The sequence below is a fragment of the Triturus cristatus genome, chromosome 3_1, assembly GCF_964204655.1.
Source record: "Triturus cristatus chromosome 3_1, aTriCri1.1, whole genome shotgun sequence".
In the NCBI taxonomy this organism is placed as follows: domain Eukaryota; kingdom Metazoa; phylum Chordata; class Amphibia; order Caudata; family Salamandridae; genus Triturus; species Triturus cristatus.
In genome coordinates this window covers 315766630-315791675 of record NC_140583.1, presented here as the reverse complement: position 1 = coordinate 315791675, position 25046 = coordinate 315766630, and the positions used below count along the sequence as shown (strand labels likewise).

At 47.4% G+C, this 25046-nt stretch overlaps 1 protein-coding gene across 1 annotated transcript in view; it reads right to left on the bottom strand.

Annotated features, from left to right (window-relative positions):
* SORD (sorbitol dehydrogenase) overlaps positions 1 to 25046 on the bottom strand; it is a 234548-nt gene that overhangs the window by 132383 nt on the left and 77119 nt on the right. Inside the window, exon 5 of the mRNA XM_085644015.1 lies at positions 23257 to 23375. Within this exon, the coding sequence (XP_085500141.1) occupies positions 23257 to 23375 (119 nt within the window). The remainder of the gene's footprint in view (positions 1 to 23256; positions 23376 to 25046) is intronic.

The window sequence follows — 25046 nt, the reverse complement described above, 5'->3', positions numbered from 1 at the left end:
GCCCAGATTGTGTGCCTTTAGATTTATAACGCATCGAAAAAAAGTATGGGCCCGGTGCTCACTAGGGCTTTTGATTCAGTATCATCACCCAATGCTGTTGCCGACTCATAGTCATTCCCTTGTATAAAAAGATGTCCATGCAAATCCAGTTAATTATTGACCTATTCTAATAAGCAAGAAGCAGGTGCCCAGCCCTTACTTAACCTGGACCAGTCCTCCGACCATCAAGTCCCTTGATGACCTGGGTCCTGAGCCTCCAGGCTCCAGCCTCATCGTCCACACTCTCTCGCACTCTTCTCACTCTCTCCCTCTCTTTGTATTTTTATCCTTTCTGTCTCTTCTTCTTGCTTTTTTGCCATTTTGTGTCTCTTTTGCTCTTTTCAATTCCATTCTATCCTCAGATTTATAGAGCGCTTAGCTTCCCATAAAGGCTTCTGAGCACTAGCTCAAACACATGGCTACTGCTCTGTCGATGGTATTCAAACAATCAAGTCTTCAGTAGTTTTCTAAATTTCAGTTCTTATTCGGTTTGTCTCATATGCAGCTGGAAAGACAAACTGAATCAGTAGTGAAATTTAAGAAACTACTTTTCACCCTTTATGCCTCTTTTGCTTATATTTGCCCTTCTTTGCTTCTCTTTTGCTCGCTCTTTTAGCCTTTGTGAGTCCTTTGCTCACTTTTTGCCATTTTGTGTCACTCTTTTCACCCTCCTTTGTGCCTCTTTTGGTTGATATTTGCCCTTTTTTGTATCTTTTTCACTTGCTCTTTTTCCTCTATGCCTTTTTGGTGGCTTTTTGCCATCTGGTGTCTCCTTCTGCTTGCTCTTTTACCCTTTTGTGCCTCTCTTGGCGACTCATCCTTTCCTCTTCCTTTTCATCCTTTTGGCTTTGTGTGCCACACTCACCATCCCGCCACCCTCCCTCCCCTGCTCCTTTCCGGTTTCTCCCACACCTCCTCACCCGCTCTCTTGTGCTCCTGCTAAGCCCCGCCCACTGCACCCCTCCCCACTTCCAGGACCTACTTAATAGCAGCTGCAGTGTGGACGTGCCACTTGTAAGGTAACCTCATCTGCGCCCATCCCTGCTTGGACCACGCCCAGTGCCATGAATCCTGGCCCGACAGTCTCCCAGAGATACTTTACTGCACTACTGCATTCACTCAACCCCGGCCGCTCATCCTCCCACTGCTGCTGTGCCACACCAGACACCACACAAGGAGCCTTCTCATACACCACCTGCCCCTTCACATGCAATACCAGTTCCACAATGCAGGCATCACCTACAATCACTCAGACCACCCGTAGCATTCCAACTCGCCCAACCATCAAACTAGCACCCTCAGAATCACTCTCATGCATGCTACTCAACACCCTCTCTCACTTCAAACATGCCACCAAGATCTGGGACCTGCTTAGCAACGACGCCCTGGACCTCCAATTCCTGACTGAAACCTGGCTAACCCACTCATCAACCCTGGACATTGATACATCAATCTCAGCAGGATACAAGATCGCAAGATGGGATCGACAACATAAAGAGGGAGGAGTCGCCACAATCATCTTCAAGGAATCTCTCAACTGGCCCACAACGACCAAAAACACGATCCCCTCCATGGAGCACCGTCACTTCGAACTCCAGAAAACTTCACTCTGAATGGAACTCTTGCTTGCCAACCACTCGCACCGCAAACAAATTTCACCCAAGACCTCATGAACTTCATAGCCCCTCTTGCAGTGAACTCCAAATCCTACATCCTGTTAGGCATCCTCAACTGCCACCTGGAAGACAAGACCGACCCCCAGTTCCACAGCACTCCTTGGGAGCCTCAGCATCCTTGGACTCACCCAGCACGTCACTGAACCCACTTATGCCGTTGACACGCCCTTGAACCCATTTTCGCTATATTCAACAGAGTCAAGTCCACCGCCACCATGTACCTCACTTGGACCAACCACTCCATCATCCACTTCCAGATACACATCCCCTGCCTCCAGACACCCGCCAACACCAGCCAGATGAGACGCAACTGGAGCAGTAGCAGAGAAGCAGAATGGGACAACACCCTATGCAAGACTAGACCCACTCTCACTAGAGACATAAACACCGACACAGACCAACTCAACAATTGGTTATCCGACTGCGCTAGCACCCTGGCATCCCTCAAAATAGCTAGAAAGCAGGTCAACAGGTACTCAGATGAACTCTGAAGAATCAAACAACACTGTAAACATTTAGAGAGAAAATGGAGAACCAGCCAAAAAGAGACTGACAAGGACACTTTGAGGGCCGTCCTAAGACGATACCCCCACCAGATCAGAGAAACTAAAAAGATGGCCCTAGCCCAACGCATATAGAACAACACCAACAGTAACAAGGATAGCTTAGCAGTCGTCAAATACTTCAGTGCACCCGCTGCATCCTCAAAGAACATCACCCACTCACAGGACCTGTGTGACAGACTAACTACTTCAGCAACAAAATACGCACTATCTACAACAACTTCAACCCTCAAGTGAACCCTCACAGCCTCGTCACCAGCCTACCAAACCACCACACAGAAAGCAGCCAGTGCACCTAGAAGACAATCACCACAAAAGAAACAACAAGCATCATGAGAACCATCCACTTCAGATCACTTATGGACCCATGCCCACGCCACATCTACAACATGGTAATCCACACGATCGGCCAAACACTCACAGACATTCTGAACACCTCCATCTCCACTGCCACTTTCCCAGATGCCTGTAAACAAGCCACGACAAACACCCTACTCAAGAAACCTTTAGCAGACTCTACTCAAGTACGAAACTGCGGACCAATCTCACTTCTACCTTTTCCGACAAAGATCTTGGAGAAGGCCATAAACAGACAACTCACTACCCACCTACATAACTTGTGGACGCCTCGCAATCCAGATTCTGACCAAACCACAGCCCAGATACCTCACTCATCACTGGCACAGTTGACATTAGGATACTCCTCAACAGAGGAAAAACTGTGGCTCTCATCCTGCTCGACATTTCTGCTCCACTATGATCAAAATACTCCAAGTGACTGGCGTCCAAGACTCTGTCCTCAAATGGATATGCTTCTTCCTCACTAGAGGAACATACAGAGTCAACATGACACCCTACACATTGAAGGCCAGAAAGATCATCTGTGGAGAACCCCAATGCTCATCTCACAGCCCGATCCTACTCAACATGACACCACTGACCAACAGCATCAGATCCTATAAAATCAACATCTTACATTACGCAGACAACACCCAACTCATACTCTCCCTTTCAGACTGAAGATTAAGCCTATAGTCTGCTGCTAGAGTTCAGCAATCCTGCTGCACTGGGAAATTTGGGGCACCGGCCACCTGCCAAACAAAAGAGTGGAGTAAATATAGCTTCAGAACAAAATAATTGACCTGATTTGTAAGCCATTTACCCTTATAAATTTACAAATACAAGTGGCTGAATATATGATTGCTTAGCATTAATAAAAAGATGACCAGACTAAGTAATAATTTGTATGATGCAATTTTCAGCCTAGGCAGTTTGTGTTCACCCACAAACACATCCGCTTATAGCAATTTCCAAACTTCAGCAGACCTGAATTTGCTAGCCAACTACCGGCCTATCTCACTGCAATCCTACCCGGCAAAAGTCATGGAAAAGATGATAAACAAATGCCTAGCCATCGCCTCACTGATAACCACCTCCTCAACACCACTCTATCTGGATTAAGGTCCAACCATAGTAGAGAGACCACCCTCATCCCCACTACGGATGACATCCGGAAGACCTTGGCCAGAGGCGACACAGCAGCCCTCAACCTGCTGGATCTTTCCACAGCCTTTGACAGTCTTTGACACCCCATCCTTATCCAACAACTGCATGAAGCTGCCATTCAAGATCTGGCACTTTGCTGGATTTGATCCTTCTTGGTAAGCAGGACCCGTACGTAAGCCAGAGCCATTCGACTCATCTGCGGAACTCCACAAGTATCCTCTTTCAGCCTTACTCTGTTACTTACTGTTCCAAACCTACATGACCTCACTCGGCAACATTATTTAAAACACAGAATCAATATCAAATCCTATTATGATGACACCAAGCACATACTCTACCTCTCCAACATGACGCCACACGCTGGGACTAATTTCTCTACGTGCATGACCAAAGTCACCTGATGGATGAAATCCAAGTGCCTCAAGTTCAATACAAACTATACGGAAGTAATCTTCGCCAAAGACACCTTGCTCTGGGAGTCCTCCTGGTGGCCTGCCAAACTCTGACCCGAAATCTGACCCACACCCTTCCCAGCAACCCACACAAAAAAAACTCAGCATAGTAATCAACAACCAACCACCATGAAAGGCCAAGTGAATGCAGTCTTCATCTGCTGCTTCGACACACTCAAGAATGCTCAAGATCATCTTCAAATGGCTCCCCACCAACACTCGCAGAACTGTCACTCAAGTCCTCATCACCAGCAAGCTGGAGTACGGCAATACACTACACTGGACTCAACGGTCATGTGACTAGAAGACTCTGGTCACAGAAAACTATGAAGCCAGGCTCACACTCAAGCTCCTACACTGCACTCACATCACACCATGCCTCAAAGACCTCCACTAGCTCCCACCCCACAAACGAGCACTCTCCAAACTCCTCGTGCACATATACAAAGCCTTACATAGTATTGTCCCCACATTCCTCAACAACCGCATGGACTCCCACGAACATGCTAAACACCTCATCTAGGCTCCTACTCACATACAACCTCTGCATCCATCTCTCCTAAAGCCTGTAACAACCTGCCCCTGCACATCAGAGCCTCCACCTCAGTTCTTGTATTCCACAAGAAACTGATGACCTGGATCTTCTCCTAGCCCAAACCCTGGCTCAGCTCATACAGCTCCTGTTTCATCGCCAGGGTTCCCTCCTGGGTGAGCTGTACACTATAGAAATACACATAACATACCAACATAACATATCCCAAAGTGTATCGCCTTGGAAATTGCCAGGAATTTACTACAGGCAACGGCTGGGGTAAATCCCTTTTTAGGGTTAGGAAAGGGAATGGAACACCTCCAAACATTTTGGGGTTCTAATGAAAGGAGTTTCTCCAGAGGCAGAAGTGTGTTCCCCATTGAAGAAAGTTATTGAATATTACTCCATTATTAAAAGAAGCACTTTATTTGCTTGTAATTTAGAAGTATTCTAGAGGAATTATCAATGCCTACAAATTCTTGATATATATGTGACGTTCTTCTCAAATGGTAGGGGGAGTCAATGAATTAAGAGAATGTATGAGTATTCTTAATAACAGCAAGTACAAATTAAGGTTTATGTATAGTTGCAGTTTTGAGCAAATTGAGTATTTTGACTTATTATTATTTGTGCAGATTGGGTGTTTACACAGGCACTTTTTTTTAGTGAGAGAACTGCTATAAACTTAGTTTTACATGCTCAGAGCTGTTAACCTCCATAGGTAATTGCTAGAATACCTTACCAAAAAATCATTAGAGCTAGGGGTACCTGTTCTAAAACTTCTGACTTCCTAGCAAAAATGTCAATACTTGAAATACAGATTTTGAGTTAGAGGTTATGATCATCAAGTCACAAAATTAGCAAAGTCTAAAGTCAGATTCTTGAAGAGGAAAGAATTGTTGGTAAGCAAAACATCAAAAGATGAGAGGGGAATATAGATGTATCACCAAGTTTGCTGGTGGTAACAAGTTATTGAGAATTATTCTGACTGATTGGAATATTATTACTGAAGATCCTGACTTAAAAAACACAGACACTTATGCTAGGGTAAAATCACTTACTGATGAGAGTACACAGCCACTCCGAACATAAAAAATCTAGAAGTATTTTCATTTGGCAAGTGTATGTTGTGTTAATTCGTGGAGGACACTACAGGGAGTGGTGTAAGATATGTTTTCTTTGCATTTCAAAGGATAAAATGATCTGAAATTAACATTTTACTAGGAAATATGAAATTAGAACTTAAATTTTTTGCCAATCTGGTTATGTAGTTTGTACACTTATTTGCCCTTACAACATGATTTATATCGGGAGCATCATCAGGGGCATAATTATCCCCGGATCTGAGAGGGCGCACACGGACCTCACTTCTTCCCCCCCCCCCCCCCCCCCCGCGCTGCACTCTGCCGGGACAATGGAAGCACTGAGGCGGCTTTCACCTTTGGAGTTGGCGATTCAGTAGCACGACGCGCCAACACACGCTGCCGCCGCCCGTGGGCCCTGAAGCCGCTGTGGGGGCGCTGACCTGGGCCTTATGGACGCACACCTGGCGTGACCCCTGCGCCACGAGCTGAGGAGAGGGACGACGCGGGAGAAGGGACACAAGAATACCCTGCGGACTGGAGGGAGACGCTGGGCACTGCCCCAGCTACGACCGGACCCCTCACTAGTTGGGACCCCTGAACACGTGGGGATGGCGGCGCGACCTGGCTGGCTGCGGCGGTGAGACAGGGCGAGGCGAGCCGCTCTCCCTACATTGGAGTGGGGTATCGACGGAGCAGAACCCCCCTACCCCTCGACGACGGGGAGGACGTCTTGCACACGCCGCCAGCTCCATGACTAGAGGGGCGCGAACCCGCTCCGGACCGGGAGCGGCGGTGGAGAGGAGGCGGCACGAGACAACGACGCCCGCGATGGATACTGACCACGTAACGGCGAAATTGGACAGCGTCTTGGCGGCCATGGAGAGGATGGAGGAATCGCTGCAGCAGACGCGCACCTCCCTGGAGACCCGCATAGACAGTGTGGCAATCGACCTGACGCACCTCAGAGCCGATCATAAAAAGTTGCAAACGCGCATCACCGCGCTGGAAGGCGCCATGGCAGAGGTCGAGCCGGCGACGAAACGGACAGAAGCCGGGGTGCAAGACCTTCTGCATCGGGTGGAACTGTTAGAAGGAAGGGCTGAGGATGCGGAAGGCCGGGCACGAAGGAACAATATCCGCCTGGTAGGCATCCCGGAGAGATGGGAAGGGGCGAATCCTGTCCGCAAGGTTGAGGACTGGATACGAGGCCTACTACCAGATGACACACTCTCCCCGCACTTCGTGGTGGAAAGGGCCCACCGCGTGCCCGCGAAACCACCTCCTCCGGGCTCTAACCCTAGGCTATTTCTCCTCCGAGTCCTCAACTACAGAGACCGCGATGCCATCCTGCGAGGAGCCAGAACCTTAGGGGAAATCGCCATTGACAACGCGACAGTAATGTTCTTCCCAGACTACACGGCGCGAGTGCAGAGGCAGAGACACTCTTTTCTAACGATCAAACGAAGACTGCGCGAAGCGGCCCTCCAGTATTCGCTACTCTTCCCGGCCAAACTGCGGGTGGTGGCGCACGACAAAACCCACTTCTTCACGAGCCCCGAGGAAGCGGAGGCCTGGCTTGATGGCGGAATGCCGGACGCGCCACGACGGACGACGGGAGCAGGCGTGATGGAGAGAGCGAGGGGATCAAGGCGACGACGCCGCCGCGGGTCGCCCACGCCGCCGCCAACCGGAGGGACACCGAGCCTTTCCCCGCCAGTGGACCTCGTTCAACAGGAGCAGCGGGACGCTCTGCGCAGGGTGGCAGAGATCAGCAACTCCCCGGCGTCGTCGACTCGGCCGGACGCCAGCCCGACGGTACACTCAACAGACGACGAGGCGATCTACGGCATCCCGGACACACAAGACTCTGGGGGGCCCCCGGAGGTTACACCGCAAACGGTGGACCTCTTCGGCTGAGGTGCCCCGGTGATGGGCTCCCGCCTGACGCGAGCCGCTGACCTGCCGGAATTCCTGCTGGGCGCCCCCCTTGCGAGACTGAACTAGCTGAAGGGCCCTGGCGCCTCTGCCGAAGACACTATGAGGGGTCCACCCACGGAGCCAGACACTGTGAGTACATTTTCTACTTATGACCGCACGGCCTGCACACCCGATTTACAGGCATGCAGAGACGCCTTTTGGTACCGCATGGTCGACTTGTTACTACTGGCGTGACTTGAGAGGGGACATGCCCGTGCCCCCCCCCTCCGCGGGCGCTCCAGCCCCCGCTGGCCTGATGGCCGGGCACACAGCTGCTACGGCCTTGAACTATGGCCCTCAGACGCCTGCCGGCCGACAGCAGCATATACGCAACACCCGGGAGGCATACGAGGCGCTTCCAAACCTGCATTGTTTCCATTGTTGCTCAGAAGCTACATTACCCACCCCCTGAGACTATATAGTTCGTAAGCTCGCTTGAGTGTTTGGACGGCGACCTGTTGTACAGCCGACCTTTTGGTATTCTACAAACTCTCTTTTAGTTGCCATGTTCCGGCTTTCTATGCACCCTTTTTTCCCTTTCCCCTCACCCTGGTGGAGATCACGACACTGCACGCACATCACCCGTTTTAGCTGCGCGGTGGGAGCGGGCCGCTGGCCCTGGGGGACCCTCGAGATGGGAGATGCGCTCTTGGGGGCTGAGGGAGATCCCCGCACACAGGACTACCATGGCTAACACACAAATATGCACCTGGAATGTCAGAGGGATGCACACACCGGCTAGGCGCTACCATATCTATTCGTACCTAAAGCGGCACAAGGTTAACGTAGCGCTGCTCCAGGAGACCCATCTGAATGGGACCGAGGTGAGGGCACTCCATCGTAGATGGCGAGGGCAGCTGTACGCTACGGAATACTCCTCATTTGCTCGCGGAACACTGATATGGATTCGCCCAGGGACCCCGTGGGAGGCCATAGACACTACGATAGACAGCGAGGGCAGATACACGGCCGCGCGAGGCAGGCTAGATGGCCAATATATCACACTGATGTCCCTCTACTCCCCAAACGTTAAACAGGCTGGCTTCCTGACGCGGCTATCATCGACTATGGCAAATTGGCACGACACCTCGTGGATCATAGGGGGCGACTATAACTGCACCTTAGACACCACGCTGGATCGCTCCTTCCCGCCCCCAGCTAACGCCCCTACCAGGGGAGCCACGAAGGCGCTGCTGGAGTGGGCCGCGCAATGGGGCTTACACGACGTCTGGCGACAGCGCAACCCAGGGACGCGGACGTACTCCTATTACTCTGGCGCTCACGACTTACATGTCCGCCTCGACCGCTTCATGGCATCCACAGACCTCCTACCTCATGTGACGGACGAGCAATACATGGGCCGCACACACTCAGACCACAATCCACACTTCATGTCCATAGCCTGGGCCCGCCCACACCCCCCTGTCCCCACATGGCGCCTGCAGCCGGCGCTGCTGCTAGATGCGGCTTTTCGCGCTGCCCTACTCGAGCGCACCGCGCAATACTTCGAGGACAACACCGGCACAGCAACTGACTCGAGGGTGGAGTGGGACGCCTTCAAGGCCGTGATACGAGGCCACTGCCTGCGCACTCAGGGGCAGATAAGACATCAGCTAGAGAGAGACCTTACCAGACTGGAAGCGAACTTGCTTGCGCGGGAGGGGGAGGCTGCGGAGGGAGACGGGGGCCCGCTGCATGATGCCCACACGGAACATGCGCGCCTCCTGGAGCGACTTCGCAATGTCAACTATGCTGCGCACTCGGCGAGGACTCACCGCCTTGGTGATAGACCAGGCAAGCTCTTAGCATGGCTGATTTCGCGGGACGCCCGCTCTGCACCAGTGACGGCTATACTGGGCGAGGGGGGGGAACTGGTGTACACGCAAGCTGGTATCCAGGACACTTTTACTGTCCACTATACCGCACTGTACCGCTCCCGCCTCGCGGTCCCCTACACTGCTATCACGGACTATCTCTCCCCTCTACCGATGCCGCAATTGACTATTGCCCAACAAGATGAACTCGGCGCTCCGCTGGAGGCGGACGAGCTTAGAGAGGCCATCTTTCAGCTCTCCAACGGGAAAACCCCGGGCCCGGACGGGCTACCGGCTGAATTCTACAAGGCTGGCTCGGACATCCTAATCCCGGAGCTCCTGCGAATGTATGCGGCGGCGGCGGAGGGAGCTGCCCTGCCCCCGACGCTGAATGAAGCTACACTGGTCTCTATACTTAAGCCAGGCAGGGACGGCACGCGAGTGGGCTCTTACCGCCCATTGGCTCTGCTAAACACAGACTATAAAATCCTTGCTTCTGCGTTGGCTAGGAGGCTGGCCCCTCATGTACCCGCTCTTGTGCATCGGGACCAAAATGGATTCGTCCCCACACGCCATACCTCCTACAACATCCGCAGGCTCTTCCGAGTACAGGAATACGCCACGCAGCAGTGGCCAAGGGCGGGATGCCTGATACTGGACTTGGAGAAAGCCTTCGACTCCGTCGAGTGGCCGTACCTGAGAGCAGTAACAGAGAAATACCGGCTGGGGGGGGGCTATAACGCCATGATCGCCCTGCTCTACAGTGAGCCGACCGTCCGGGTCCGCACGGGCCGCATCCTCTCGGACGCCATCCGGGTCCGCAGGGGCACCCGCCAGGGCTGCCCGTTGTCGCCGTTGCTGTTTGCACTGGCAATGGAGCCTCTGGCTGCGACACTTAGGACACACGGACTGGAATGGGGAATCCCATTGACGGATGGCTTGCACACGGTGTCCCTATATGCGGATGACCTGCTGCTATACGTCAGAGACGTGACCGCCATCCCTGCCTCCCTCGCTGACGTATTCCGCACCTTCGAGGCAATATCGGGCCTGAGGGTTAACTGGGCCAAGTCGGGAGCCTACCCCTTTGGCCCGGAGACACCTGAATGCGACGTCCAACTGGGAGGGGACAGGCTGCGGTGGTACCCCACCACTTTCCGCTACCTAGGGATTCGGATCTACAGAGCCCCGGCGGACGTCCTAGACGGGAATCTCCTCAGGGCGATCACCTCTGTGCGTACGCAGGTGAGCTACTGGAACACCCTGCCCCTCAGCGTGCCTAGTAGGGTGGCACTGACTAAAATGATAGTGCTGCCCCGCCTATTGTACTATTTCGCAAACCTGCCCTTGTATGTACCCGCCAAACTATTCCGCGACCTGGAGGTCTTGCTGCGCAACCTCATCTGGAACAAGGGGAGGCCGCGTGTAGCGCTGGCTAAATTGTACATGCCCACAGACTCTGGAGGCCTAGCGGTCCCCAATATGGAGCTATATTATCTAGCGGTGCAGATGCAATGGGTGGCGGGGTGGCTGAGCGGCAAGCAACTAGAGGACACTGCCTCGCATGCGGCTGCCTGGACGCGGACGCAAGTCCACACACTGTTCCACCCGCTGACTCGTGCGCCCTGCCCCTCCCAGGTTTACCTGGCAGTGGCGCGCAGGTGCTTCCAGAGGTGCCTCCGCCTCACACGCGCGACCACACCGTACGCTCCAGAGTTACCACTATTGGGCATGCCTGGCCCGACGGGACCCCTCACGGAGGCCCACTTGGCAGGATGGGAACAGGTAGGAGTAGATACGCTAGGTGACCTGTATGAGGATGGCGACTTGCTGACGTTCGCCGCCCTGGCTGAAGGCACGACGCTCCCGGCAGGACAATTCCTCCTGCATGCCTCCCTCATGCAGACGCTCTCGGCTTTTTGGGGTGACATGGCGACGGAGCCGCCGGCACATACCTTCATCCAATACCTGCATATCATGGGACATGGCGTGCATGTCATCCACTGGCTGGTGCAGGCGCTCCTCGCGCATTCGCGACTGTCCACCTTGACGCTGAGGGAGCGCTGGGCGACGGACAGGGGCAGAGACTGGACAGACAAAGAATGGGCGATGATACTGGCTAGCCCGACCAATGTCCCACGCAACCCCCGCTTCAAACTCATACAATATTACATACTACAGTCCTGAGAAGATCAATAGATATTTCTTGCGGACGGATGCCACCTGCCCGCGGTGCTCGTCACCAGGAGCGGACCTTTTGCATATGCTCTGGCATTGCGCTGGCGTACAGGCATACTGGGGCGGTGTGCTGTCACTGATAGAGCGTGGTGCGGATGGACGGCTGCCGCGCACGTGGGAGGCATGTATCTTGGGCCTATACAAGCGCACAAAAGCGAATAAGGTGCAGGCGCGCTTCTGGGACATGGGGCTTGTAACGGCCAAACGCTTGCTCACCAAGCATTGGAAGGCGACGACCCCCCCACACATCAGACACTGGAGGGCCTCCTTCGTAAACTGGGCGCAAGCGGAAAGTGCAGTGCTACTACGTGAGGAAACTGCGGGACTCAGGCAATTCCCCATCGCCCACCTTTGGGATGGCCTCCTTGCCACCTTTCAGACGGCCTGCCGAACCCGAGGGATAACCTGAACACTGGGTGGGCATCGATACACTACTAGCTAGATGGCGACATCTTTGAGACCATGGCGGGGACAGCTCCCGGCCCCCTCTGCCTGTTTACTCCCCTGGCGCATCTCACATACTGTGCGGTAGGTTGCTACTGTTAGATATCCCCTGCACTGTGTTCCCACACGGCCCGGTTTCGCCCCGCTGGGCAGCTCCTATCTCCTCTCACACTACTGCAGGCAGATCTCCACTTCCCCCCCCCCCCACCCCTCTTATTCTAGCCCCCACCCGAGTTTTCGACCCTGGCCCTCTATCCCTACGTTTATGTTACACACCCGGGGAGCAATTCGGCGACTGGCTAAGCTCCCTGGCAGAACCCGTGTTCCAACACAGCGACGGTCGCCACGCGCATCCTTGCGAGCTATGCTGCAACCTCCTTGTCGCGCTCCGGCCCACGCCACGCACGGGCCACCGGGACTCCGATGCCCGCAAATCAGGGCACTTGACGGACAACCCGGCGCCCAGCGCACTTCCTCCTATGAGCCTAGGGGCTAGTTGACAGCGCTGCGCTGCGGGCTGGTACACAACGCCCCCCTCACTCGCAGACAATACACTTTAGATGAGAAGCGACGCGACAAAAAGCAGAAAAGCACCATTGACTCGCTTATACGCAGTGTACACACCCAATTCCTCTACATATGTTCAACTGAACTCCGCCGCCGGACCTCCGGGTTGTCGGCTACATGGCTGTGTCTAATCCTTTGACTGTGTGTATTCAAGCATTGCTGACCTGATGCTTTGACGAAGAACTGTACATTGCCAATTGATGCAACTGTGGTTAATAAAGGTTTTCCAAAAAAAAAAAATCAAGGACATAATTATGAGCATTTTAGAGCATATAGGATCAGTCAGAAATCTAAATAAAAAATATCCTGTTGCAGATAAACGTGCAAGTGGTCCCTCTCTCTTCAAACTATATATAGTGAGTTCAAATGGTCCCAGAGGACTGCATCTTAGAAGAATGTAAATAATTTTTGTATTTCACCTTCTAGGCCTACATTGACTCTCCTTTGGCTATATTAGTTAGCAGCCTTCGCTTTCCGCAGACACACATAATACATTTGTTTTTGAGTCAAGATATTATTTTAGCACGCTATGCATATTATTTGTTATTCGGTGACTGTTCTTGGGATTTAGTCCGAACATTTCATACAAGGTCGAACAACATAATGCACTGTTTTTCTTCTGCCCAGTCAGTAACTACTCCTTACGTTTCTAGACATAACACAGTAGCAAAGCTGCAGGTTTTCTAACACAACAATTTCTATAATATAAACTGTGTCTCGACCCTTTGGAGGTTAGAGTGGGGGAATTCTAGAAGGATGACAGGTCGTGGAACGGTGGCAGTGGCCTTGCTTAAATTCCGTCTACACCTATGATGCGCTACCACCTAAGTACGCACACCAGGTATGAGGATTGGCGCTAATCCTAGAGCTCACTAATATATCCCTGTGCTCACATAGTGAGCGTAGGATATGATAGATAAATTAGTTGCCATGGTCGGACTGTTCATAGTGTACAGTCTGTTAGTAACGTTAATCACTTTTCTTAGTTGTATTTGTTTACTAATCACAGCAAACCTGCTTTAAACTAGAATACAATAGTTTCAATAAATATATTGTAAACTTCCTTTCCATCTTTCTTCTGTTTACCATGAACATGCATGAGTGAGAACGAAAAGGTGATGACCTGTTTCCACGGTTCCCTTGGGGACTAGAGGTTCATGATCTAAATTTGCCGAAATCACCTGCTACTCTGGAAGGTTAAGAGTGCAGGTGAGAAACTGTGAGCTAGTCATATTGGGCCTACAGTTACTGAGGTAGTAGTGAGATTCAGTCCCTACATTCTACCAAGCACAGTCATGTTTTCAAACAGAATCCCTTCAACAGGATATAAAGGAAGGACTGTATACATTTCTCTAATTATATATATGGCTGCCTGATCTATATTTGAATATAAAGGAACCGTGGCCTGTCTGAACTGTGGTAACTGCAGCAACATTATAAAAGGAGCCACCATCACACACCCATCAAAAGGAACCAGAATTAAGTTATGAACCACAGCTACCTGTGATTTAAGGAATGTCATCTACCTACTCAAAGGTCCCTGTGGCTTGGCCTACATAGGCAAAAAAGAACAAAGAGCAAACTCAAATGATTGAACATAACAGCAATCGCCGCACTAAAAACAAGAATTTTACATTGGCTATACATTTGCACACGCATGAACACAACGTCAGTCAATTGAGGTTTACTATATTGGAGTCTTATCAAATTATGGATGGCATTGACAACAAGAAAACCTTGCTTCAAAGGGAGATACACTGGATTAAGACACTTGATATTTTAATCCCTAGGGGACTCAATTACTGCATTAAGTTTAGTTGATCTTTATAAGCAAACTGTCTTGTACTCCAAGTCCACCAGATTCACAAAACTAGACACACAAGCACACAGATCTTTTCTACTGTCTGTGGATACTAAATCACTCAGAGATGTTTCATCTTCATTTCATGTCATTTTATTTATTTATTTTATTGTTATTTTTCCTTTCATATATTGAATTAGACTTAATCGCAGCAAAACATTTAATTGTTTCATTTTTTATGCGTGATAGAGGTGTACAGATCACTTTATGGGTATACACGCAGTTTTACACCACAAGGTTTTAAAACCTAGAGATCAGAATTCCTTCACACAATGCCAGCCCCTCCTGGGATACCCAAATAAATTCAGAGGGTTACATTTTCGATTGCAGATAATGGGCCACCTGACAAATATGTCTTAAGTTCAGACACACACGAAGGTTTTGAGTTCGTCACTATCTGGAATGATCCCACTCACCACACAGTTGTGCATGACCATATTTACCCACACATAGAAAAAAAATTCTGACTACAGTCTTATAACATTTTGGCACAACAATTTGCTTCCCCAACAGAGAAGATACACAAGCTTGTCTGTTTTCAAACATATGCTGAATTCTCTTCATGGCATGTGCCATTTAATAATGGCACCGACCATTTCATGTATTGTAGTCCTTCTGCCATGTTTACCTCACTAACACACGTGCTTAATGAAAACCAAGATGGTGGTAATTATAGATGCCACAAAAGATGTGTCACGGTGAACGCAAACATATATCGTGGTAGGTGCATGAAGGGGTATTATGCATTTTGAACCTCACTATGAGCTTTTTGAGTATCATGGCGTGGTTTTAACCATACTCGTTTATTGCATGTGCTCGAACAGCTTGTAACTTATATGTGACGCTTTACATCAATTAAGGTTCTACGTTGATCACAATCATACAAGTCAGCATTGTCATTGTGGTCATTTTTTTGCCTTCTTTGATCTACCAAGCACACATACTAGCAGCTTTTTAAATTCTTAGAGCCACACAGTAAAGTGTATACAGACGGGTTCACATTGGGACATCACAGTGTACAATAATAAACTTGATGGCATGACACGTGAAATACTCGTTCACGGACTGCGGCTTAACACACTTGTATGGATCTTGGAGCAAGGATCAGGGTGTTTATATAGTCTAAGCACATATCTATGTACCGATTTGTCTTAGGTTATTGTACTCCATTTCTGTTCACGTTTAGGACAAAGTGTCCCCTGGTGAAGGGCATAGACCAAAATGCTTCGAGATAATGAAACACCTGATAATGAATTGATTTTCACATAATACTGTGACCACATGCGATCTTTGATCATCATATATCTGCGAATGAAGTTTGGAATGTTTCATGTTTTCAAATGAATTACATTTGATACAACAGCAACTGCATTAAGGAACATTCAATTCTTGAAGAAACAAATGGAATAACTGTCCCAGAGCAGTGCATGAAGAGGACATCTCTCCACTTTACAATTTGGGATTACCTTATTTATCAATCGATAGTTTTCACATTCATCTGATCAAGGGCAATAGCACCAATTCACAACCATGTCTTATGAAGAGATTTCAAACTTAACTGACAATAGGGCCAAATACCTTTGCTTTCTCACCAGATGAAGCTCAACAAAAGTATTCTTTAATAATCTGAATCACTTAGAGATGTTTCATCTTCATTTCATTATTTATTTATTTTATTATTTTTCCTTTCATATGTTGAATTAGATCTAATCAATGCAACTTATTGAATTGCTTCCTCTTTTTACGCGTGATTAGAGGTGTACAGATCACTTTACGGGTATACACACAGTTTATACTTTTACACCACAAAGTTTTATAACCCAGAGATCAGACTTCCAAGGATGCCTGAATCATTTCAGAGGATTCATTTATCGATTGTGGACAATGGGTCGCCTGCCAAGTTTGTCTTATGCTCAGAAACACACATGTAAGTTGTGAGTTCTTCAATATCGGAAATTATTCCACTCACTAAACAGTTGGGAATGACCATATTTATCGACCAAAAGAAAAACAAGCATTGGCATAGCCAATAGGTCTCGCCTTTGGGATCTTATAAGTGTTTAGTTATCCAGCACAATATACTTGGTGGAACAACATCAACTGTTGCATGGCTAAACATTTATAAGGCTCAAAAGGCGAGACCTGCGGATCCTCAAAACTATAGCTTCTTAAAACAAAATTGACTAAGATAAAAACCTCAGAGCCAAAGCCAGATATGTTGTCTTTGCCAATGCTTGTTTTACAACTTCAGCAGTAGTGCTTGCTATGAAATGTGCTCCGGTTAGAGGGAGAAGCATTGATGAACTCTTGCCACAAAGAAAAGAGTAAAGGTTTTGTTGTTTTAAGAACGCTGTGGTTCTCTCCTACAGTGTTGTCAATGTTTATTTTCAGCGTTATTGAAAAGCTGTAATTGGTTCATTGGAAAACCTACATGTGCCACACTGTAATCCAGATATAGCCGCAGCCATCTTGTATTCCTTTCGTTCGCGGTGACCCAAAGTGTCGGGAAGGCGCAATGTAAATCAGCGCAATGAATAAACCAGCCAAGGGGATTCCTTTGTATAGGCGCCGCTCATCCAGGAAATGTGGCTGGTCTCCATCCCTGTCAGACAGACTGCTGCACCGGCTCGAGACTTGAGGCCCGCCCCCTCCAGCAGACAGTTTAAGACCACTGGTGAGCCTCACCCTGGAGCAGAGCTTGGGGTGACTTGTGTTCACTGTGCCAGCTTCACACACATCCTTCGGAAATAGAGGAGGGGGTTAGGGCCGGCCTTCAGCATGGGTAAACTTGGCCCTGGCCCAGGGCGCCAATATTCTGTGGGGCGCAGGGAGCTGTGTGGATTAAGGTACACCAACAGCAGCGCCCTTCTCGTCTTGCTCCAGCCTTGTCCCTGCCTGTTCATTTCTGTCTGATTTGCCAGTTTAAAGTGGGTTAAGTCCTTCATTATCATACCGTGGGCGATGTTTTTAACACCCCTTTAGCCCCTTCCTTGACCCCCCACTGACCCCTGCTGGCACACATCATAAAAACCATCATCAGCTTGAGGTAGCTAAACTATCCTTGAATTAGGTGAGCTGGGGGTGGTCTGGGGATGTTTGTGTTGAGGGGCCAGTCCTTGCTCATCCATGTACTGACCAGTGAACACAAAAGGGACCCCTGCTGCCTCATTTAATTCACTATCAAACAAATCGAGGGAAGAGAGGGCTTGAAGAAATAACAATGAATTTTATTGTTATCAAGGTCCAGCATACATGCCCAAGTATAAGTGAAAACAGAAGCTATGCAGTTCCTAACGTAAATGCAAAGTGTGACAGAATAACAAGAGGGTAACACGGTGATGACAGGGAACTGTGGTGAAAAGCAGGAGTACAAGTTACTCCTTATTTGGAAGATGAAGACCCTCACACACCCAACAAGCGGGTGTCTTGCTTCATCACCGGGTCTTTGCTCCTTATCGGGCCGGCGGGTGCAATGCCCGATCAGGCACCTAATAGGGCCTTCCTAGCGGAGATCTTTTTATTCCAACGCCGCTGAGTGATGTGTGTGTGGGGTGGGAAAACCAATATTAAGACATAGGTGAGTGTAGGTGCAAATGAGGTTGAAGTGAAACGATTAAAACAGGGGTAGGTGATCCACTAAATAATTTTAATGTAGTGTGGTCACCATCCTGGTTAAAAACTGTATAGTCCGCACATGTGACACCAGTAGTTAAGTGAGTGTATGTGCTGACGTGATCAATAGGTCAACATGTTTCTTGCCTTTGTATATAATAAATGGCAATTCATCAGGACCAGGGAATTATTGTAGCTACCTACACCTCTTTGGTGGTGCCCAATGTCTATAAGAGACTAATTAGTGAGCACGCATACAGCACCCTAAAAAGGTGTGGTACCGTAGCTAAAAAGCACACCTGCAGAGAAGGAAAATAACAACAAGTAAAAAAAGGAACAAAATAGAATTAAAGACAACATAAGCATTGCAACAACAGTTACTTAAGACAAATGGTGGTGTCAAGCCAACCGTGGCATGCAAAGCTTTGCATGCCACGGTTGGCTTGACACCACAGTTCCCTGTCATCACCGTGTTACCCTCTTGTTATTCTGTCACACTTTGCATTTACGTTAGGAACTGCATACCTTCTGTTTTCATTTAATTCACTACCATCAGCAAAGGTGTTTCCCTCTGCCCACGTCCAGGGCGCTATCTTAGCAAAGACCGGCTCTGGAGGGGAGGATGGGCAACGTTTTTATGCCGAATTAATTTTTAACGAGGACTGAAAGTTCGCCAAGAATGTAATCTATTTTACAGACTGGCTGCTGATAAAGTGAAGACACGTATTTTATTAAAGAAGATTAACAACAAATACCAGACATTGTTGACCTTTTATGTCCTTCCTCGTATAGTGGATAATATCACATGTAAACACTCCTTATGCTGAGACAGTGATGGCAGACACCGCATGGGTAATGTCTGAACGCCGGCCCATCCTTCAAGCGATCCTAGTGAGCGATGAAGCCCAACCAGGTGGTAATCTAACTCGTGGGGCACACGGGGGTACATGAGCCACGAGACCTAGGAATTAACGAAAATGAACGATTGCACTGAGGGATTTCAATGTCACACTTCAATCATCTTCATATCAGCATCCAGTGCCATGAAACCTCTGTGTCTCAGGCGCTATAATAAAAGCCACAGTAGATAGTGTCCACGGATAAAGGGACGGATGGATTCACAGAACAGACAGAAAGGATGTACAAGATAGATAGATAGATAGATAGATAGATAGATAGATAGATAGATAGATAGATAGATAGATAGATAGATAGATAGATAGATAGATAGATAGTGGGTGATGGAAAGACAGACGGACAGACGGATGGATCCACTTTAGGCTGCTTCACTGAGGTCCCTAGCATTTTGCATTGACCTGGTACAATGAAAGTTTAACTGACCCCCAATGGGCAGGGATAATCAACCGCCTCCCTCCTCCTCCGGTGATTTTTGTTTTGAAGCCTGCCTGTGGTCTCACTGCTATTACTGGGCCGATCGTCACTTCTCACAAAACCACCACCAAAATCGTCATTGCCGATGGCAGTTTCAGCAGAGAGACCAAGCGCTGAATAAGCAGAGTGTCAGTGATTGCGCAGATCTCTGCTGAAGCACTGATACTCACTGGGCAAAGCGGGCACTGCCATAGGCGCTTCTGTTTCCAACAGGGCGGGAGAGTGTGCTTTACTTGCTACATTCCGACACCTTTTACAGTTGTGCGGTAATGGTACAAATCCGTGGCGCCATGATGACATATATTTTAATAACAGATTTTGAGCAATGCTATTTGTCTGATTACAAGGCTGACTTGTAAATCACAGAAATACTCAGAAAATTTACCAGCAGCAAAAAGCCGGTGGTACCAATGCGATCCTTTTATTGTACCTCCTGTAGGTGCTACACGGGTGACTTCAATCCGTGCGACCCACCACACCCTGAAAGGAGACCTCAGATCCTCGGTACACAAAGTTTAAAAGCACCAGTGGCATCTTCCTGAACGAGGAGCCCAAGGTGAGAAAAGGACATTTCTGAAGAAGTCCCCGCGGGGTTTGGTCCTAACCAGACGTCGATAGCACTGAAAGACAAAACGACCCCTGCGCCTAAACCCGAGAGTTTCCTTCAACAACGTCACCCTGTAATGCAGCCATATTGACGTACTTACTCAGAACATTCTGAAGGAAACCTGCTGTGGGGAAGCTTTCTACACGCCCAGGCTTCCGACTCATTTCAAGACGCCTAATGTGCACGCGTTGCCATTGAAAGCAATGCAACGCGTGCACGTTTTTGGGGACAAAAGCGGATCGATTCCAAGAGGTCCCCCCTATGCAGCGCATGCGCACTGCGTAGGCGAGACCTAAAAACACTGACTACAGTCTTATAACATTTTGGCACAACATTTTGTTTCAACAACACGGAAGATACACAAGTTTGTTTATTTTCAAACATATGATAAATTCTCTTTATGACATTTAATAATGGCATTGTTCATTTCACTTATTGTAGTCTAATCAGATTTACAGTCCTTCTACCATGTTTACCTTACTAACACACATACTTAATGACAACCAAGATGGCGGGCATTATAGATGTCACCGAAGATGTATCACGGTGCACACAAGCATATATCGTGGTAAGTGCATGAAGGGGTATTCTGCATTTTTAACCTCACTATGAGCTTTTTGAGTATCAAGGCATGGTTTTAACCATACCTGTTTATTGCATGTGCACAAACAGGTGCCTCATAACTTATGCAGGATGCTTTACGTCGATTACATTTCCAAGATGATCACAATCACACAGGTCGGCGTTGTCACAGGGGTCATTTGTTTGCCTTCTTTGATCTACTTAGCACACATACTAGGGGCTTTTTAATTTCTTAGAGCCGCACAGTAAAGTGTATACAGATGGGTTCACATTGGGACTTCACGGTGTACAATAGTCAACTTGACTGCAGGACACATGAAATAAATTATTCACGGACTGCGGCTTCTCTAAGCTCATATGTGTGTACCAATTTGTCTTAGGTTTATGTACTCCATTTCTGTTCACAATAAGGACAAAACAGTTCCCCTGATGAAGGGCACAGCCAAAAATGCATCAGGATAATTGATCCACTGAGAGAATGAATTAATTTGCACATAATACTGTGACCACATACAATGTTTGCTCATCATTTATCTGTAAATGAAGTTTAGAATGTTTAATGTTTTCAAATGAATTAAATTTAATATAACAGTATCTGTATTAAGCAATAATCAATTGTTGAAGAAACAAATGGAATAATTGTCCAAAATCAGGGACTTCCGTAGTGCACGAAGAGGACTCCTCTCCCAGCCAGGGAGGGCGCAACTGAGTTCATGCTTGATATATATAACATGGAATGTATCAGCCATCAGGCAGGATTCATTTATTTTTTTCTCTGTGTTTTAACAGACAATGTAGTTTGACACTCGATCAAATAGGAGTTATAGATTTATCTAGCACAGTTTTGGGTTATAATAGAGCCACTTCGCAGGATTCTAGGCTGTTATGTATTTTTGGTCATTTATATTGATTATAACAACATATTTTATAGATCTATGCCGTAAAACTGTGAACCCACTGGTTATTGTCTTCCTTTTGGGAGTTATTATTTTATTTATGGTATACATATGTGTATATGCATTTATATTACCTGTGCCTTTTTAAACCACTGATTTGTGGCCTCTATATCCCCTTTGTGAAAGGCCAGTGGTGGTCACAACATGTCAGGCGGCACACGTTTTGCACCAATAACTTGCACTTTATTTATCAAAGAATTAACTAATTTTATTCCTTCTCTGTGGTGGAGTGTCTTTCAACAAAGATTGGATGTTAGCCTGAACTGAGCTAACCTGGAGGACTGCCCTTAGGAGTAATAAAGAGGTCCACTCTTTTTGTGGGGTTTAGATTTGGAAGCATGTAGATGTTTTTATTTTGAAAACACTGTCATCAGTGCAAGTTGAGCTTGCACCTTATTGTATTTCCATTTAGTACTTACACTAACAATAAAAGCTTTGCATTACTGAATCATACATAAAACATCTCAGATGCATGTTTTGCTTAATCAGCAGAGGATTCGTCTTTGGCTTTACTCTCATGTGGATCTGTAAACTGGAAGCCCATTGCCATGTGCACCAGAAGGCTGGAGCCTACTTCTCCAGTGCCCAAAATAGAAATGAAAACCTGTTGTCCTTGACTCCAAACAATATGTCTTGCGTGTCAGGCTTCATGAATTCCATATACCTGAGTAATGCTTTAATATTAGTACTAGAAAAATGTGCACGTTCTGTGAATTCTTTTTTCTATTTCAAAGTCATATGTGCATGTTTTTGCATGAAGAAAATCAGAGGTGGAAGTGCAAATGTACTTGCTAATTTATTTTCTCTTCCAAGGGGACAACTGATCCCATGTAGATAAATCCATTCCCTTACACCCCTTCAATTTTGGGGAGCGTCACATTCCACTTGCCACCCTAGAAAGGGTTGACAGGATGTCCTCCTTCTCTTGACAGGGATTAATCTCCATTAATAATAAGAAGGAGTCCTATAATGATCTGTAAATAGTCACAAGCTTGGAGATTTTCAGGAATACCCATCTCCCATCTACAAAATTACATGCTGTTCACACGGAAACTTTGTGTAAGTAAAACAGTTTACAGGTCAAAACCAACTTTTCTGGATTCAAAACGTGGATTTGCACTCGTACATAAATCTGCTTGCTCATGTAGGCCTGCCTAAGACCACAAGTAGCTTTAGAAATGAGGCCTTTACGTTTTTCAAAGGACGTAAAACAGTGAACTTTTATTTAGAATCCAAAACAGAACATAATCAGATGTGTGCAGTATGGTAAAATTAATTTTCCAAGATTAACATTTTGGACCGAATGATCTGAATAATGCAGTGAGAACGCTCTTCATGTAGTTTCTGACTTACCTGCTCCACAGATGAAAACCTTGCTTCCAAGAGTAACTCCGGCTCGTCGGCAAGCATGGATACCAACAGAGAGCGGTTCAATGAGAGCTCCTTCTTCAAAAGTGACATTGTCAGGGAGCCTGCAACAAAGGAGACTCAGTATAAATAGTGCTAGGTTTTTGGCTCAGTCCCATTTGCAGCAGTTTGTGCTCACTGAATAATCACTGAACTTGGATGTTGTTACTTCTTAGATCTCTGTGATGATTTGCGTTTGGTGGTTGGTTAAACCTACAATTAATGGAAGAGTTAAAACTCAGAGATTCTGGTCCTGGCATGGTAAATTCAACATTTCCATCTACCCACTTCTTCATTTGTGCATGTGGTCCAGGATATATTTTTCATGTTTTACAATAAAGCAGCTGACCCGATAATATTGAAGACTTGGGCATCAGTTTTATAAAAACAAATAGTGGTTCCTTCTGGTAAAAAGGAGGAGAGCGGGAAATGTAATCGTCTGGGTAAAGCTAAAGTGATACAATATGACGTATACAGTATTTTACAGAATGCTAAATAGTTATAGTAGACAAATCCATAATATATCATATTTAATGGTATTACCTCAGCCGGTATTTTAAAAATTGTTCAAAACTTCCCAACTGCAGGCTACCTCCCCAGCACTGATGGTGTATAGTGCCAAAATCCAAACGGGTTGCACTTTATGGTGCTGAGTAATAGGGACATACTAACTCTAACTTGCTCAAATCCAAAGAGCTTAAGTTTCTCAAGCCCTTGCTTAAACTCCCCTAGTCTGCTCCTAGTTTACCTATTACCCTAGATACTGTTCATAACGTTATAGACCATTGCCTCAAGACCACGTCTTCATTGGATCAGACTTTGGCCCATCCCTGAACTGGAAATGTATAGAAGGGATATTCTTGAAATTAAGAGTCTAGATCTAGATAACAGGATCAATGGGTTCATCGCCTCCAGGAATGGTTTACAAAACTAGTTCTACAGCTCCCCCGAAGGTATCACTCCTAAATTCTCAGACCATCTTAAAGAAAATCTACTAGAATTCCTTAGTGGTCCAGAGGCATCAATCAACTAACCTGGGTTCCTTATCACTCCAACTCCTGACTTGTAAACCTGCCCCTAAATTTGAAGGTTACCACGACGAGCTCACCCCTCCTTTGGCAAAAAGTTTATACATCAAATTTCTCTTTGGCATTCTGCTGTTAAGGGCCTTTACCAGCAAATGGTCTCAAGACTCTCTTCTGATGTCGGAATGCAAATGGTGTGGGCAGAAACTTAAGGATACTGATCACTTCTTTGTTCTTTTGCCCATTCTATTCACGCCCTAGCCACAAATGGATCCGTATCTTGCGCCTCATTTTGGGCATTGATAGCTTCCTGGTGGCACGTAGGATTTTTAGAACTGATCCCTCGAGGATCATAGCATTCACCATCGGTACATACCTACTTGCAGCGTGGTCCAGAACTTCCAGATCCCTCCCCAGTGATTCCGTGAACTCATGTTACATTTTCGAATTTCATTTGATTCCTGTACTTCTTACCCTACATACGTAGTGATAGAAACACTGACAGACTATGTGTTTTACTTTTATGAATTTGATCTGATCTCTAAAGGATAGATGAGTAATGTAGGTTCTCTTTATATCTTACTTACCTCCTATATATGGCATCGTTATCTTCGCAGTTCTTAGATGCCCTAACCATATTGCCTTGCTGAGGTTAGTCATCTTTATCCGTCTGCTGCCTCCAAAGTGGGATAGCCTGGCAATATGCCAGGG